At 46.2% G+C, this 17,968-nt stretch overlaps 1 protein-coding gene across 5 annotated transcripts in view; it reads left to right on the forward strand.

The window, feature by feature from the left end:
- The window catches only part of NIN (ninein), a 133,128-nt gene that overhangs the window by 76,668 nt on the left and 38,492 nt on the right, over positions 1-17,968 (forward strand). For all 5 annotated transcript variants that reach the window (XM_073577669.1, XM_073577671.1, XM_073577667.1 and 2 more), the window contains exons 7-16: positions 11,792-11,938; positions 13,671-13,838; positions 14,061-14,197; positions 14,645-14,785; positions 15,067-15,241; positions 15,318-15,428; positions 16,147-16,236; positions 16,328-16,466; positions 16,901-17,022; positions 17,105-17,628. In XM_073577669.1, coding sequence (XP_073433770.1) covers positions 11,792-11,938; positions 13,671-13,838; positions 14,061-14,197; positions 14,645-14,785; positions 15,067-15,241; positions 15,318-15,428; positions 16,147-16,236; positions 16,328-16,466; positions 16,901-17,022; positions 17,105-17,628 — 1,754 coding nt within the window. The remainder of the gene's footprint in view (positions 1-11,791; positions 11,939-13,670; positions 13,839-14,060; positions 14,198-14,644; positions 14,786-15,066; positions 15,242-15,317; positions 15,429-16,146; positions 16,237-16,327; positions 16,467-16,900; positions 17,023-17,104; positions 17,629-17,968) is intronic.

The raw sequence follows: 17,968 nt of genomic DNA on the forward strand, positions 1-17,968 counted from the left end.
CTCCAATGCCCCTCGCAGCCGCTGCTGACGGGCCTCCTGCGTCTGGTACCCCCGAGTGGGCTGCGCCCCTGTCACGGTCGGTGGAGCCTCTGACCAAGGCTATATTCCCCCTCCGGGAGGACTGTCTCTGCCAAGGCGGGCTCATGGCGCATCCCCTAGTCATGTTCGCGCCTCAGCATCAGCGACTCCTGTTTCTCGCTCGCCCTCTCCGGAGGTTCACAGCGAGCATAACTCTGATTTTGTATCTGTCACGTTAGCCCCTCAGAATCCCCCAACTGATCAAGAGTCGCTTGATTCTCTTATAGAATCGGTCAACAGGATTCTGAGGTTGAATGAGGAAAATATTCCCGCTCCAGCACTCCCCATTTAAAGAATAAGCGTGTGCGCTGGTTATTTACCAGCCGTCCAGTATCATAGGGATCAGCCATAAGTGGTTCACTGGGCAAAAGTTTACTCTGGCTAAATACCTTCTTGATCCAGACTTAATGAAGGATCGATTACAGATCCCTCCGGTGGACCCTCCTGTACCGTGTCTTGCTTCCACAACGCTCCTATCTGTTTCTGGGGGTTCCACGGTCAGAAACCCCTCCGATCATCAAATTGACTACCTTGCCTGTTCAATTTTTTGGAAGCTTCAGGAGCGGCATTTGTTTCATCCTTCGCCGCAGTTTAGGTCACTAAGGCATGGCTGCTTGGGCAGAAGTCCTGATTACTGCCTTCCAGGGCACCAATCTTCCTCCGGAGACAACCTCTGTCACCAGCCAGATGATTCACGCAGCGAACTTTGTAGTAGACGCTTCTTTTCAGGCCGCCAGTTGCGCAGCTCATACTGCCGCTAATGCGATCTCCATTAGAAGAGCCCCAGGGCTCCGCGGCTGGCGGGCGGATGCCACATCTAAAAGTTTGTTGACTTCTCCCCCCTTTTCAAGCGGGTCATCATTTTGGAGAGAGACTGGACCAGCTCATTTCTGATACTACCGGGGTAGAAGACAAGTAAATTCCTTCCTCAACAACGGGCTGTTTGGCCGTTTTCGCTCCAACAGCCGACGGGTTTCGATTTTCTCGCAACAATTCCAGTTGGTCCTCCTCTACCTTCTCTTTCGGATCAGGTCTGTCCCCACATGGAGACAGAGGCTCCCAGATCTCATACAGATCTAACCGTTCTTGGAAACCCAGGCCTTGGGCTTCTGGATCTAGGGGAGTCAGATCTCATAGGTCTACCTAATGACGACAAATGGGTCAGGAAGCTGGTATTCTTCGGATATAATATACAATTTCTCCCCCCTCCCCCTCTAACTTGAGTTTTCCTTTCCTCTTCCTCCAAGAGAAAGACAAGAGCCTTCCTTCGGACTGTTCATGCTCTTCTAAGGGTCGGAGTCATCATTCCGGTCCCCCTTCACGGAGGGGTCAGGAGATTTTATTCAGTCCTTCTTTTGTGGTTCTAAAAGAGGACGGGTCCATGCGACCCATCTCTGGATCTCAATTGTTAATCGCCTTGTCACAGTACAGCGATTCCAAATGGAAACTCTCCGATCAGTTGTCGCTTCCATGGAAAAGGGACAGTTCCTAGCATCCATCGACGTCAAGAACGCTTGCCTTCACATTCCGATATGCCCGTCCCTCCAGTAGTTCCTGCGTTTTGCAACTCACGAGGAACACTTCCAGTTCGTGGCCTTGCCCTTCAGACTTGCCACCACTCCCAGGGTCTTTACCAAGGTCATGGCGGCTGTCATGCCCATTCTTCACCCTCGGGTAGTGGTACCGCATCTGGACGACCTGCTCATCAGGGTCCGTCCCTTCCAGTCTGCAAGGAATCTGTGGATAACAGTAAATACTCTTTTACCCTTCGCCACGACAGCACCCACTGGAGAGAGGGATCCGCCCATAGGAACAGGAAACCTACAGAGATAAGAGGGCAGTCTGCCTCTCCTCCTCAGTTGGTTTCCAGTTCCTGTGGGAAACAGCAGGATTCTTCTACAGACATACCTGGGCCAAGGAACCGCCTGTGCAGTCTCTGTGGGAACGGCAGGGGTTCTGGTCCAGAAGCAGCGACGGGGGAGTGCTGTAATCTGGCTCCCTCCTCGTCTGAACAGCCGCAGCAGCGATGGCAGAAACGGGTCCGGGTGAGACAGCCCGGGGTTCTCCTGCATATACACACGCCAGCGGGGTCCGGAGATGGCCGTCCCGGTTCGTGTGGGAGCGCGGAACCGGAGGGAACAGATGCAGCCTCTGTTTCCCATGGCTTCAGCCCCCAGAGGGAGGACGCACATGCATCGCCGATACCGGAAGTGGTAAGGGGGGTCACCGGAGAATCCCTAGCGGCAGGGTGAATGCGCGTGAGACCGCGCATAAGCATGTAAATCGCTCCCCGCCCCCTCCCCGCAAACGCTGCAAGGAAAAAAAAAAAAAGGGACGATATTCAGCGGAGCAGCTCGGTGGCTGTATACCAGGCCGAACACGCGCAAATTAGCCGCGCCTACCCTGAGGAGGCGCTCCTGGGGGGGGGTACCGGCAAAATGATGGAGCAAAAAAAAAACCCTGCTGCAGAGGGTTCAGCGTGCAAGCAGGACAGAGCACGCATCACCCGGCAGGTGACACGGTGGCATCCAAGGACTTCTCTGGCAGAGGTTCCTCGGACAGAAGCCACGCCAACAAGCCCCCATCTCAGCATCCTGATCCGGTACCTACAGCTGCTCTGGGTGAGTGGACGACTCTGCCTATCAAGCAGACAAATACCTCTCTCTCTCCCTCTTCGCTACGTCTCCTCCTCAGGCTTTAAAAAAAAAAAAAAAAAAAGGCTATGTAAAAAATGCATTAATGAAACTGCGAAACAGGCATCTGCGTCAGCCACAGAAGTTACGGGACCTAACCCAGTCTAGTAGTACACCTACACCCTACACATGCTAAGACTAAGAAACCGACTGCAGCCAGCTCAGACTCTTGACGAGGCTGTGATCTCTGATAGCTCTAACGCATCCACATCGTCATCCTCCTCAGATATGGAGGGGCATTCGTGTTTCCCCTTAGAGAACATGGACAACTTAGTTAAGTCCGTGAGAAACACCATGGGGTGCACAGACACAAGGGAGCCGCAAACAACACAAGAAATAATGTTGACAGGACTAACTAATAGGAAGAGGAGAGCCTTCCCTGTTATACCAGCCATAAAAGCCCTGGTTAAGAAAGAATGGGAGAAACAGGACCAGAGAGGTTATCTCCCTCGGCCTCAAGGAGAAGGTACACCTTCAGTGACGAGGAGTTGGTAACGTGGTCTAAAGTCCCGAAAGTGGACGCTGCAGTCACCTCTACCTCAAAACAATTAGCCTTACCTGTAGAGGACGCAGGCGAACTAAAAGATCCACTCGACCATAAGGCCGATGCCTCACTGAAAAGGGCATGGGAGGCAGCTACCGGCACGTTTAAGCCATCAGTAGCCAGCACTTGCACGGCCCGTTCTATGCTGGTCTGGATTGATCAACTAGACCAGCAAATAGACCAAAAGGCCTCCAGAGACAGATTACGAGCCGCTGTTCCCATGATCCGTGATGCGGCTGCGTTTATAGCGGACGCTTCTGCTGACTTGTTACGCTTGGCAGACAGGACAGCAGGCTTACTTAACGCCAGGCGTCGTCTATGGCTTAAAAGCTGGAGAGGCGATGCCCAATCCAAGGCAAAGCTTTGTGCCATCCCTTGTGAGGGTGAGTTTCTGTTCAGGAAAACCTTAGATGAGACCTCACCAAGGCGAAAGAAAGGGAAAAGGGCTTCCCTACCCCTCTCTCCCATTTTATAGGAGGGCGTTTAGGAGATGGCCATTTGGCAGAGGAATGCCAACGGAAAACCAGAATCGTTGGGCCACAAAGGAGGACAAGAACAAAGGTGTCATATTTAAGGGATCCTCCTCCTGTAGAGACAGAAACTAAAGGGCTAGTCCCTCCAGTAGGAGGAAGACTAAAATTTTTCCTCCGAGAATGGGAAAAAATCACAGCCAGTTCTTGGGTCCTGGACATTGTTGGAAATGGGCTAAAGATAGAGTTCCATCATGTCCCCCATAACTCAGTTATTATAACATCTCTCAACTCACCAATCCAACAGCAGGCCCTGGAAGTTGAGATTTTTTTACTCCCCCCTCTTTTTCTGGTACCTAAGCCAGATGGCTCTTTCAGGACAATCATCAACCTGAAGAAGCTAAATACATTTGTCAAAAATCAACGATTTAAGATGGAGTCTATTAGATCTACAATTAAACTTCTCTTCCCCAATTGTATGATGGCGGGCCTAGATCTAAAGGATGCTTATTATCATCTTCCCATCCATTACAGGTATCAGAAATACCTCAGAGTGGTGGTGTCCCTCGATGGCACCATACACCAGTTCACAGCCATGCCATTCGGCCTCTCCATGGCACCACGGGTCTTTACAAAGGTGATGCTGGAAGTAATGGCCTTCCTACGCCAGAAAGACACCTTGATGATACCCTATCTGGACGACTTCTTAATAATAGGGAACTCAACTCGACAACGTAATAGACGAGTTGCTGACACAATCTTATCCCTACAGGCTCTAGGTTGGATAATAAACTTCAAGAAGTCCAATGTCGAGCCACAATCCGTCCAGTCTTTCCTAGGTCTCCAACTAGACTCCATAAAGCAAAAACCATGCATGTCATTGAGGGAAGCAATGTCTATCTTAGGGTCCCTTACCTCCTGCATCCCAGCGGTTCAGTGGGCCCAGTTCCACACCAGGGAACTGCAACACCAGATTCTCCTAGAGGAGGCTTGTGTTCGAGGGAATTTGGCAAAGAAAATCACCTTATCCCAAATAGTCCTAACTTCCCTAGCATAGTGGTTAGATGACAATGATCTATCGGGAGGAGTGCCATGGGTAATAACACCTTCCTGTATAGTTACTACTGATGCCAGCCCTACATAATGGGGGGGCTCATATGGGAAGGACCTTCACCCAAGGCCAGTGGGATATAAGCGAGAGACAAGATTCCTCGAACTTAAAAGAGCTGATTGCGGTTAGTCATGCGTTATATCACTTCTTTCCACAGCTACAAGGGGAACGCGTGAGAATCCTTTCAGACAACACCACAGTGGTAGCATATCTAAACAGGCAAGGCGGAACTCGATCAAACGGCCTGATGTCTTCCGCAAGAAAAATCTTATCCTTCACCAAAAAGCTATTTTTGTCTCTCTCGGCTCTCCACGTAAGAGGAAGAGACAATTCGGAAGCAGACTTCCTAAGTCGCCACACGTTACGGCAAGCAGAATGGTGCCTGAGCCGGCAAATATTCAAACACATCGTGTCACTGTGGGGTCTTCCCCGAGATAGATCTCGTCGCCACCAAACTAAACAGACAGGGGCGAAGGTTCGCCTCCCTGAATGTGACACAGTCTGGAAATTCTGGATGCCCTCCAAGCCCCGTGGCAGTTCAGATTGGCATATGCCTATATGCCTTTCCCCCAATCATACTACTGCCGCAGGTTATCAGGAAGATCAAGGCAGAAAAGGCGAGAATAATCTTAATAGCGCCATTTGGCCCAGGAGGCCATGGTTTTCGTGCCTACAAGCAATGTCAGTGACAGACCCTTGGGTGCTCCCCTCAACCCACAAGCTCTCCTCTCAGGGGCCATTCTTCCATCCTCAAGTGGACAATCTCCACTTGACGGCTTGGAACTTGAAAGGGAAATGTTGAGAGCAAGAGGGTTCACGGAGGGACTAGTCAGTACCCTACTACAGAGTCGAAAATTGGCTACTACAAAGATTTATACCAGGGTATGGAGGAAGTTCCTAGAGTTTCACACAGCTCCTGACTCTAGAGAAATCCTGATAACACCCATTCTAGAATTTCTACAAAAAGGGAAAGATCTAGGGCTATCCGTCAACACACTAAAAGTGCAAGTGTCTGCTATAGGGGCCTTCTGTAGTTATAACGTGGCAGGCAATAGATGGATAACCAGATTCATCTCTGCCTGTGAACAGAGCGAACCAATACACATACCCAGAGTACCTCCCTGGGACTTGAATCTGGTACTAGATGCCCTAACACGCTCCCCCTTTGAACCGTTAGACTCAATATCCCTTAAGCACTTATCTCTTAAGACGGTACTGCTAGTGGCACTAACTTCAGCCAGAAGGGTCAGCGACATACAGGCACTTTCAATAGAACCTCCGTTCCTGTTAACATTCCAGGATCAGTTGATATTAAAACCAGACCCCTCATATCTGCCAAAAGTAGCAGGGAAATTTCATAGGTCGCAAGAGATCCACCTCCCTTCATTTTACAGTAACCCTTCTACTCCAGAAGAAAAATTCCATGCACTAGACGTTAGAAGAGCAGTATTACAATACATCGAGAGGTCTAGCAGCTGGAGGAAGAATAGGGCTCTGTTTATTTCCTTCCAGGGCCAAAAGAAGGGATATGAAGTCACAAGGGGGGTACCATGTCTCAGTGGATCAGGGACGCAATCTGTCTGGCATACTCCGTGAGAAATGAAGGCACATTCCGCCAGAGCTATGGCATCCTCGTGGGCGGAGAGGGAGGACGTCGCAATCGAGTCTATATGTAAGGCCACAACTTGGTCGACGCCCTCTACTTTTTATAACCACTATAGGCTTAATTTATCATGCTCATCTGACCTAGCCTTTGGTAAAGCGGTCCTCAGCACGGTGGTCCCCCCCCAGGTGAAGGTCTCTGAAAGTCTCTCCAGTGGGTGCTGTCGTGGCGAAGGGTAAAAAGCCGGATTACTTACCGGTAATGCTCTTTAATGAGTCCACGACAGCACCCGCTCACTACCCTCCCTAGAAGTCAACATAATGTATATACACCTTCTTAGATATAAAATTGATAAATTTAAAATATTGAATAATATAATGGCCTAATAATTGGCGGTCTTCCGGGTACTCTGAAATCCAACTGAGGAGGAGAGGCGGACCGCCCTCTTTTATCTCTGTAGGTTTCCTGTTCCTATGGGCGGATCCCTCTCTCCAGTGGGTGCTGTCGTGGACTCGTTAAAAGAGCATTACCGGTAAGTAATCTGGCTTTTCCCGCCTAGGGCGGATGATAGACTGCGAAAAGTCTCTCCCAGGACCGGCTCACACTTCCTGCGGATTCACCACTCTCCCTCCAGGAGAGACCCAAGTCTTACAACAAGCAGAGCGGCCTCTTTCTCGACCAGGTTCTCTCTCCATTCGTTTCAGCATGAGAGTTCTCGTATGGATGGTGGCAGCGATGGAAGCAGTACCATTTGCACAGTTCCACCTCCGTCCCTTACAACATGCATTGCTGTTAGTTTGGGACGAGAACCCGTTCTCCCTGGACCGTTGTATTCCTCCGTCCCTGCGGGACAGGCAAGCCCTCAGGGAGTAGACACAGAGGTCCTCCCTGAATCAAGGGAGGTCTTTACCCACAGTAAGATGGTTGGTAGTAACCTCCGACGCAAGTCTCAATAGTTGGGGTGCGGTCCCTTGTCACCTCATGGCACAAGGTCATTGGTCAACCCGAGAGTCACGTCTCCCCATTAACTTTGGGAGATAAGAACAATCAGATTAGCTCTAAGGAGTTTCCACCATCTCTTCGCAGGTCTCCCCATCAGGTCTCAATCCGACAACGCCATGGCTGTAGCGTATATCAACCATCAGGGAGGTTTTCGGGGCAGGATGGCCATGCACGAAGTGAGTTTCATCTTCCATAGGGCCGAGACCAACCATTTGCCCATCTCAGCAAGCCACATCCCGGGCTTGGAAAATTAGAAGATAGATTTTCTCGGTCACCAAGGCATTGCCTTGGGCAGGTGGTCTCTTCATCCGGAACTCTTTCAGCAGATTTGTCATCGTTGGAGGACTCCGGATGTGGATCTCATCAAGACTAAACAACAAGGTTCCTCGGTTCATTTTCCGATCCATCGGAGCAGACGCTCTAGTTCCGCCATATATCTACGGTTCCGGCTCCTGTACATCCCCCCCCGCCCCCCTTCCCTTGTTTCCGAGGGTCATGAAGAGGATCAGAGCGAAGGTAGTGCCAGTGATCCTAGTCGCCCCAGACTGGCCGCGCCGAGCATGGTATGCAGAACTAATACAACTAGTCGCCGACGTCTCCTGGTGACTTTCCTATCATATGGGTCTACTCTCGCAGGGCCCGATTTACCACCAGAACTCCGGGGTCCTGTCTTTGACAGCGTGGCCATTGAATCCTGGTTTTTAGCTCAGGCTGGTTTCCCTCACGACGTGATTTCCACCATGATTAGTACCAGGAAGCCTGTGTCCATGCGCATCTATCACCGCACCTAGACAACCTTCCTTTTTTTGTGGTGCAAGGTTCTTGGTCGATCACCTCTGGTATTTTCCATTCTGGCCATATTGGAATTCCTTCAATCCGGATTAATATCAGGCCTTGCGCTTAGCTCGCTCAACAGCAAAATTTGGGCCTTGTTAGTGCTTTTCCAACACAAATAGCCACCAAGCTTCAGCTCAAGACGTTCATTCAGGGAGTTTCCCATGTGGTGTCTCCTTATAGAAGACCATTTGACTCATGGGGCCTTTCAGGAGGTTCCTTTTCGAACTGCTGCAGGATGTGCCACTGACCGTCCTCTCTTGGAAGGTGGTTTCTCTAGTGGCAACTACGTCAATCAGACGAGTTTCGGAATTGGCAGCCCTTTCCTGCCGTTCTCATTTTCTGAATTTTCATCAGTTAAAGGTAGTTCTCAGGACGTTCCCGTCCTTCCTGGACAAGGTCCTCTCCTCTTGTCATCTCAAAGGGGAAACTGTTTTGCCTTCCCTTTGTTCCGGCGCCAGTCCTTCGCATTGAGAAGGCCCTCCACACCCTGGATGTGGTTAGGGCACTGAGACCGTACATCTCGCGGATGGCTCCTTTCCACAAGTCAGATGCCCTGTTCATACTTCCAGACGGGCATAGGAAGGGTCTAGCCAGGTTGATTCACTTGGCGATTCAGGTATCCTACAGTGTCAGGAATGCGCCTGTCCCAGCGGGGATTAAGGTGCACTCTACCCGTTCAGTGAGCGCCTCTTCGATATTTCGGCACCATGCCTCGGCAGAACAGGTCTGCAAGGCTGCGACTTCGTCCAGTCTGCATGCTTTTACAAAAAGTTACCAAATTCTTTCTCGGGTCTCTCAGCAAGGCTGCGACTTGGTCCAGCTTGCGTACCTTTACAAACATTGCCTAATTCATTCTCAGGCTTCTGCGGTTGCAGCTCTCGGCAGACGCTGCCTGCAATCGGCAGTACCACGGTGTTCACTCAGTGGTACATGGGGTATTAGCATATATATGCTCCCCACCCAGGGACTGCTTTAGGACATCCCACGGTCTCTGTGTCCCCCAATGAGGCATAGAAGAAATAGGGATTTTTGTGTACTCACCGTAAAATCCTTTTCTCTGAGCCAATCATTGGGGACACAGCACCCACCCTTTTTAGCCTATTGGCTCACTGTAGCATTCTTAGGCATTGATATTGTTATGGTTATTGTTAACTGTTTATGCTCCTACTGCTTTTTTCACTGAACATGAAGAATCTCAGCCAGCGAGAGGGTGTATACTGCAAGGGAGGAGCTAACTTTTTAACTTTTTTTCTGGTTTACTTAGTGTCCTCCTAGGTGGCCAGCAGCATAACACCTACGGTCTCTGTGTCCCCCCAATGATTGGCTCGGAGAAAAGGATTTTACGGTGAGTACACAAAAATCCCTATATTCTAGGTTCTTCAAAGTAGCCACCTTTTGCTTTGATTACTGCTTTGCACACTCTTCGCATTCTCTTGATGAGCTTCAAGAGGTAGTCAACCGGAAATGGTCTTCCTACAGTCTTGAAGGAGTTCCCAGAGATGCTTAGCTCTTGTTGGCCCTTTTGCCTTCACTCTGCGGTCCAGCTCACCCCAAACCATCTCGATTGGGTTCAGGTCTGGTGACTGTGGAGGCCAGGTCATCTGGCGTAGCACCCTATCACTCTCCTTCTTGGTCAAATAGCCCTTACACAGCCTGGAGGTGTGTTTGGGGACATTGTCATTGGTGTGTCCAAACTTTTGGTCTGTACTGTAATTTTATATATATACACACACAGGTCCATATATATTTGGACAGGGACAACATTTTTCTAATTTTGGTTCTAGACATTAAAATTGAATGAAGGGTTTAGGAGTTTCAGCTCCTTAACATGTGCCACCCTGTTTTTAAAGGGACCAAAAGTAATTGGACATATTAGATAATTGTAAAAAGAATGTTCATTTCTAGTACTTGGTTGAAAACCCTTTGTTGGCAATGACTGCCTGAAGTCTCGAACTCATGGACATCACCAGATGCTGTGTTTCCTCCTTTTTGATGCTCTGCCAGGCCTTCACTGCGGTGGTTTTCAGTTGCTGTTTGTTTGTGGGCCTTTCTGTCTGAAGTTTACTCTTTAACAAGTGAAATGCATGCTCAATTGGGTTGAGATCAGGTGACTGAGTTGGCTATTCAAGAATATTCCACTTTTTTGCTTTAATAAACTCCTTGGTTGCTTTGGCTTTTTGTTTTGGGTCATTGTCCATCTGTAGTATGAAATGACGACCAATCAGTTTGGCTGCATTTGGCTGGATCTGAGCACACAGTATGGCTCTGAATACCTCAGAATTCATTCGGCTGCTTCTGTCCTGTGTCACATCATCAATAAACACTAGTGACCCAGTGCCACTGCCAGCCATGCATGCCCAAGCCATCACACTGCCTCCGCCGTGTTTTACAGATGATGTGGTATGCTTTGGATCATGAGCTGTACCACACCTTCGCCATACTTTTCTCTTTCCATCATTCTGGTAGAGGTTGATTTTGGTTTCATCTGTCCAAAGAATGTTCTTTCAGAACTGTGCTGGCTTTTTTAGATGTTTTTTAGCAAAGTCCAGTCTAGCCTTTTTATTCTTGATGCTTATGAGTGGCTTGCACTGTGCAGTGAACCCTCTGTATTTACTTTCATGCAGTCTTCTCTTTATGGTAGATTTGGATATTGATACGCCTACCTCCTGGAGAGTGTTGTTCACTTGGTTGGCTGTTGTGAAGGGGTTTATCTTCACCATGGAGATTATTCTGCAATCATCCACCACTGTTGTCTTCCGTGCGTGCCCAGGTCTTTTTGCATTGATGAGTTCACCAGTGCTTTCTTTCTTTCTCAGGATCTACCAAACTGTAGATTTTGGCACTCCTAATGTTGTAGCAATTTCTCGGATGGGTTTTTTCTGTTTTTGCAGCTTAAGGATGGCTTGCTTCACCTGCATGGAGCGCACCTTTGACCGCATGTTTCCTTCACAGCAAAACCTTCTAAATGCAGGCACCACACCTCAAATCAACTCCAGGCCTTTTATCTGCTTAATTGAGAATGACATAATGAAGGGATTGCCCACACCTGTCCATGAAATGGCTTTGGAGTCAATTGTCCAATTACTTTTGGTCCCTTTAAAAACAGGGTGGCACATGTTAAGGAGCTGAAACTCCTAAACCCTTCATCTAGTTTTAATGTGGATACCCTCAAATGAAAGCTGAAAGTCTGACCTTCAACAGCATCTGAATTGCTTTGTTTAAAATTCATTGTGGTAAAGTCTAGAACCAAAATCAGAAAAATGTTGTCTCTGTCCAAATATATATGGACCTAACTGTGTGTATGTATGTATATATATATGTATGTATGTGTATGTGTGTATATATATATATATATATATATATATATATATATATATACAGTATATATGATGTTTACACAATTATTCCTTTGTACAATTTTTTTTTTCTATTATGTTATGTCACTTCCTATAGGCTCTGGAGGATGCATTACAGAATTTAGACCAAGAAGACACCATGAGTCTCCAGGACTTTTTCTATGAAGTCTGTAAAAATACCAAACCCCCAACTCCGTCCTCCTCCACCCCATATCGACAGCTGAAGAGACACCTCTCTCTGCAGGTAACCTGGTTATATACAGCGGACTTCTTGGCAAAACTTCTGAAATGGTCTTATTTAATTAACTCAGGGTAGTGTAAGGACGGTCAAAAAAGGAGCGCCAGCCGTGCGTAGATTAGGGGGGAGTGCAGCTCCAGCCGGGCACCTCAAAAGAGGAGGAAAATCATAGAAATGCCACCTGAGGAAGACGGATTATTCTGTTGAAACGCGTTGTGGATAATAAAGCCTTTTAAATCCCCACTTCCATTTTTTGCGCTTCTTCTTGACCGTTTGTACTGAACTGCCATTATTTAATTAACTGGCACTTCAGAAATCTGTGTGCTTTCTACCAAAACTACCCCATTCAGATGAGGAATGCTGTTTTCCTTACAGGACCCTGTCCTTTTAATCCTGTTTCGTGGGTCACACTAACTACCACTAGTTGCAGATTACATGGCTGTAACATGTGAACAACGTAATGAGGCGTATCACCACTGCAGAGAGGGAGAAGCATAGAATAGATAGTGAGGGTCTTGGACACCAATGCATGAATGAGCGGGAAAGACTGTGACAAGCAAATGTAGCACTGCCGGCACTAATAAAAGGAGTCTGGTCAGGAAGAGATCCGAACAGGGCGGAAACTGCTGGAGAGCAGTGCATGGTGGCAGATGTCAATGGCAATGGGTCCGACAGGGCAGAAACTGTCAAGAATGGAGCCTGAGACTACTTTCCTGTATTTCCACAGATTTGCTAAAGAAGGCTTGGACAGAACTAGATGGAACTATTGACCCAGCAAGGTTGAATTTAACTTGTAGTAGCGTCACATCGCCATCTTATGGCGCTTTAATGGCTCCAGACTAAATTTGAATTATGTGAAGTAAAGGCACAAAATCTGGGTGATTGCAACTGCTGAACCAAGGTTGTAAACGCAGTGAGGTGTACCTTAAGTACAGCCAATAGAGGGGACCTTTTGGTATACCATAAATATGTAATTATTTTCACCTGGTGTAAATGCCGCTGTTTTCCTGAAACCGGCAATGTTTTTATTTTTCTTGCACCTATCAGTTCCTGAGATATGGCCCCTTCTTCCTTGTATATAAATCTAGGCTTGCTAGCCAAAGAGGTGTGGTGGTCCTCATCTCGTGTGTGGGCGGCTTCTTGATCACCACACCCACTTAACTAAAGAGATAAGCTTTTATATGAGGAAGAGGAGCCCATATCTCTTGATAGAGAGACGCAGAAAGAAAAGAAAAACAGTGCTGGTCTCTGGAGAACAGCGGCATTTACACCAGGTAACAAAATACGTATTTATGGAAAGGTCCCTTTTTAAGCCTTTTTCCTTTCCAGAGTAAAGTTGTGCTCCCTCACCTGCATGCATCACTGCACCATATCTTTGCTGGCGTTTACACCATGGCCCGTTTGCCTTGTCTGTTATCACCACTTTGCTATTACAACTGCTCTGCAGTCATTGCCGTGATGCTTGGTGTGTGATCATCTGCTGCACCATCCATGGTCCATCCTGAAATACATTATTATGCCTGCCATGAAATTGTGTGGACCCTGGACATACATGGTGCAACATTCATGCAACGAGACTGATCAGTATGAACATGTACAAGGCTTGATAAAACAATCTTATGCATCCTATTGGCTTATTTCTTTGTCGAATGACAAAATTGTGAATATTTTTTATTAAAAGATTAAGTAAAATATTTGCACCATGCATTGACTCAAAATGTTTGACTTAAATATTTAGCCTTATGACGAGAGCGGGAGAAGGACGCTAACCCCATCTGCCATGACAGGGACTATCTGCTTCCGCTTATTCTCCAAACTTGATGATGGGATGGGTTATGGCTCTGTGGAGGACATCATCGACTTGTGGCATGAAGAAGGACTAGAAAACGGACCTACCATACTCAAGGTTTGCCATTTCATCTGCCTTGTTACCAGCTTTTTCAGGAACTCCTCTTTGAAGCCTAGGGCAGTTTGGTGCTGCTTTTCACTATTGAAGTTATTGGTGCGTTGGCCACACTGCTTGCCCATCCTTTACAGCTCTATTGCTCTAACTATTGTTCACCTATTTTGTAAAGTACTTGTCACTGCTCATGGATGTTTTCTGTTTTCCTTCTTTTTTGCTCTTCAGGCTTTGGATTTTAATCTAGAAGGGAAACTCAATCTGACAGAATTGACCTTGACTCTGGAAAATGAGCTTCTGATCACTAAAAATGAGATCTACCAAGCGGCTCTCATCAGCTTTCGCTCTGAAATCAGACACTTATTGTAAGTTTGCATTTTTTTTTTTGCTTCCAAAATAGTTTAACATCTAGGACACACTCCTTCTCCAACATTGATCTAGTTTTGCAGGTTATCTAATAACCCAAATTGGACCTCCAATCCTGTCATTGTTGGGGAGCCATGTAATAAATTGGTCCTCAAGGATGAAGGCATCTGCCCCCTCTAAAAGGTCTATTTGGACAGGAGTTTCCTGAACAGAGAACCCTCTGTAGTCCCTGACTGCTCACTTATGTCTTGGATCGTTGTGTGTCCTATATCTATTAGAGGACTATAAGTTGGGTCTACCCAGGGTGGCCAAAAGGATACTTCAAAAGTTTTGACATGATTCCTGAAGGCTTTTACTAATGACGAGCACCAGGTCTTTGGTCCTCTGTGCCTCAACTATACTGTGTTGTGTTTTAAGATTGACTGACTAATATTTACTCTTTATAGAGAACGTACTGACCAGACGATGCGAGAAAAAGATAAGCTGCGGATGGATTTGGAGAAAAATGAAAAACTGAAAAGTCTGATGGCATCAGAAGTGGACGACCATCATGCTGCTATTGAGCGCCACAATGAATACAACATTCGGTTGGTAACTTTGTTTTGTGGTTTACACTTTTAGCTAAAAATTGAGATACAGGAAGGGTCTCGCCAAAAAGATGGGATGGAGCATATATGTGTTTTGATATATCTGCCTGCATGGCAGTCTACAGTCATCAGGCAGTGTAGCCACTAATAAACTGATCTCAGGGGGTCCTGCAGCAAAACTTGATGGTCGCCCATGTCTGTGCGAAATAATCCAGAATGTCTATTAACCGTAAGAAGAAATTGAGGTGCTACTCTAATTTCTTGGTATCTGAATATTTTAGAAAGCTGGACGAGGAGTACAAGGAGAGGACGGCAGCTCTGAAAATGGAGCTGAGAAAAGAGAGAGAGCAGATATTGCAGCAAACCAACCGGCAGCGACTGGAGCTGGAGCAGGAGCTTGATAAGATCAAATTGGAAGAGAATTATCTGAGGGATCGGCTTACCTTATCTATAAAGGTAGCAAGATTTTATTATTTGACCATCCATTGGGAAATTATGTCTTCTGCTATTGACTCCAGTCTATGTCACATAGGAGAACAGCCGTATGGAAAAGGAGTTGTTGGAGACATCTGAGAAGCTGGCAGACTGCGAGCTGCTGACAGCAAAGCTGCAGAAGACTCTGGACAATATACTGCTGGAAAAGGTTCATGTAGCTGTGTGAATTGGTGTCTTTATCTTGACTTTTCCTGTAACCATAGGTTGGGACTTATATTTTTTGATAGTACTGGGATCTAATGACCTTGTGTGCAAATTTGCAGCTACCACCAAAGTCTCCATGGATTTGGTGACTGTTCCCTCTCCAGTGACGTTTATGGTAGTAATGGCAAAGAGTTGAGCAAGCATGGCGGCTAGTTCTGCCAGGAACCGCTCCATTAAACTATATGGAGAATTCATGGACAATGAATTCCTGTTTGCAGAATGGAGATGCCATAAATGCCTCCTGCCTCCCTCCAAAATTAAGAGTCCGAACCAGTGTCATAGTCACTATACTGTGTGCTGCATGTAAATGCAGCATTTCCTCTGCAATCATGTGAGGTAGGCAGGGCCACTGAGCTGAAGAGCATCGCGCCTTGCCTTGGTAACGAACCATGTCTGATGGCCTGTAGAGGTGGCCGGAAATCTTGGCAACCAGCAGTAAACAATCCCTACATTCTTGATAATGGAGAGGATTTTTAATAAAAGGTAAATTGTAAAGTTGCTTTTTTTTCTTGAATTTTGCACTCTTTTTCCCATTTATGACCATGAGACTGACCCATTAAGGTGGGGCCAGATCATTCTGTAAAGAATGGGGTTTTATAATGTTAAGTTTTTAGTCTTAGGTGAAAACATGAAAGTAAAAATAAATTCCTTAATTTTTCCAGTTTGGAGATTTGGATCCAAGCTGCTTTGAGTTTTTCCGTCACGAGGAGAAGCTGATGCAAGTGCGGAATGAACATGAGCGGCAGCGCAGGGTGAGTTCACGAATCAATAAGCGTCAGCTGTTTCACAGGGGAAAGGTCAGTGTACAAATACTCATCCTGACCCATCATTCATCTCCCCCAGGAGCTGCAGGATCGAATTGATGAATTGCAGCTGGAGCTCGAAGATTATAGAGCTCAAGGTATTCGGGGCTTAAGAACATCACTGAAGACTTCATTATTTGATGAAATAGATAATAAAAATGCTGTGGACTACGACCAAGGTAAAAAAAGAAGAAATTGGAACTCTGCTGACTTCCATGTCATGAGTGTTTTTGATCTATATTATGAAGACTAAACCAAGCAAACGTAGAAAGACCATACAGTCTCGGTGCAGATGTTGTCATGACTGGAGATTAATCTTCATGATCTGCTGTGCCAACCACCTGGCCATGCAAACAATTGTGATATCAGTAGTAAAATTTTACTTTTCATAGAATGTTATTTTTCTATGGTTAGGTTCTGGATTATGGTTGAAAATTCTAATTTTTAATTAAGCCAACAAATTACACTTTGATTTGCTTCAAGTCAACCTATTTGAAGCCACCATATTGAAATAATATGGACTTGCCTTGTCAATGAGACATAATGGTTATGACCATTGTAACAGAGTGAGATCTATAACTATTTAAGTCCGGTAATTGTCGACTTCATGTAGGTATCGGTTCTGAGGATTGTCCTCCACTAAATATGAGTATAGAAGCTGAGATGGCCATCGAGCAGCTGCGAGAGCAGCACCAAAGGGAAATCGAGCAGTTAAAAATCGAACTGGAATCTAAAGTAAGACTTGTTTCTCATTCGCTTACTTGTCTTCTTGAAAAACTGTACTTAACAAGTGCTTTCTTGGTTTCTGATGTCTTAGGTAACGCACTATGAAGAAAATTTGAGGGAAGCAAAGTGCGTGTTTGAGAGGGAGCAAGATGTCCTCAAACAAAAACTGAATGAGGAGATTCACAAAGCAGAAGAGCAAACGCGAGTCTATAAAAAGAGGCACTTAGAATTAGAAGCCGACATCTCAAGGCTAAAAGAGGAGCAGCGGAGGGCAGAATGTGAACATCGCAACCAAACCGACAAAATGGAGGCCGAATTCAGTAACCAGAAACTTCAGCTGATGGAGCAGAAAGCCGCCCTTCAATTGCAATTAGAGGAGGCCAAGGAAATCTATCATAAGGAGAAGGAGGAGCTGGTCCAGAGAGCAGAAGATTTGGAAAAGAAAACTGAAAACAAACTGGTAGAACTGGTGACCACGTATGAGGAGAAGAGAAGTGAAATGGAGCAGAGTTTTAATGACCAAATCTTAGGTTTTCAGGAAAAACATGATATGGAAAAACTGGAATTAAGAAGTCAATTGCTTGAAAAAAATAATCTAGTAGTCCAGGAAGAAAGGTAAGGACTATGTTTTATTCTGTGTGCACGTGGCTTTTACAGGACTGCCATAATACATGGTCTATGTTTGGTGTGTTTAGAGTGCTGGCTTGTTGAGGAGGTTCTTAGGCAGGTGAATATTCATGTCTTCACCCACTTTAATGGAGCAGTCACAGTTTTCCTTTTTTTCTTCCTTACAATTACTATCATATTGCCATTTTTCTGAATTGTGCTTTTTTTTTTTTTTTTTCTTGCTTGCCAATACTACATCTTCTACCAAATTTCAATTCTTGGAATCGTTATCATTTCATTAGTTGATTATTTTAAATATTAAATTTGTATCCTTTTATTTAATCAATTC

The sequence above is a fragment of the Dendrobates tinctorius genome, unplaced genomic scaffold, assembly GCF_039654945.1.
Source record: "Dendrobates tinctorius isolate UK_male_01 unplaced genomic scaffold, ASM3965494v1 ptg000057l, whole genome shotgun sequence".
In the NCBI taxonomy this organism is placed as follows: Eukaryota; Metazoa; Chordata; class Amphibia; order Anura; family Dendrobatidae; genus Dendrobates; species Dendrobates tinctorius.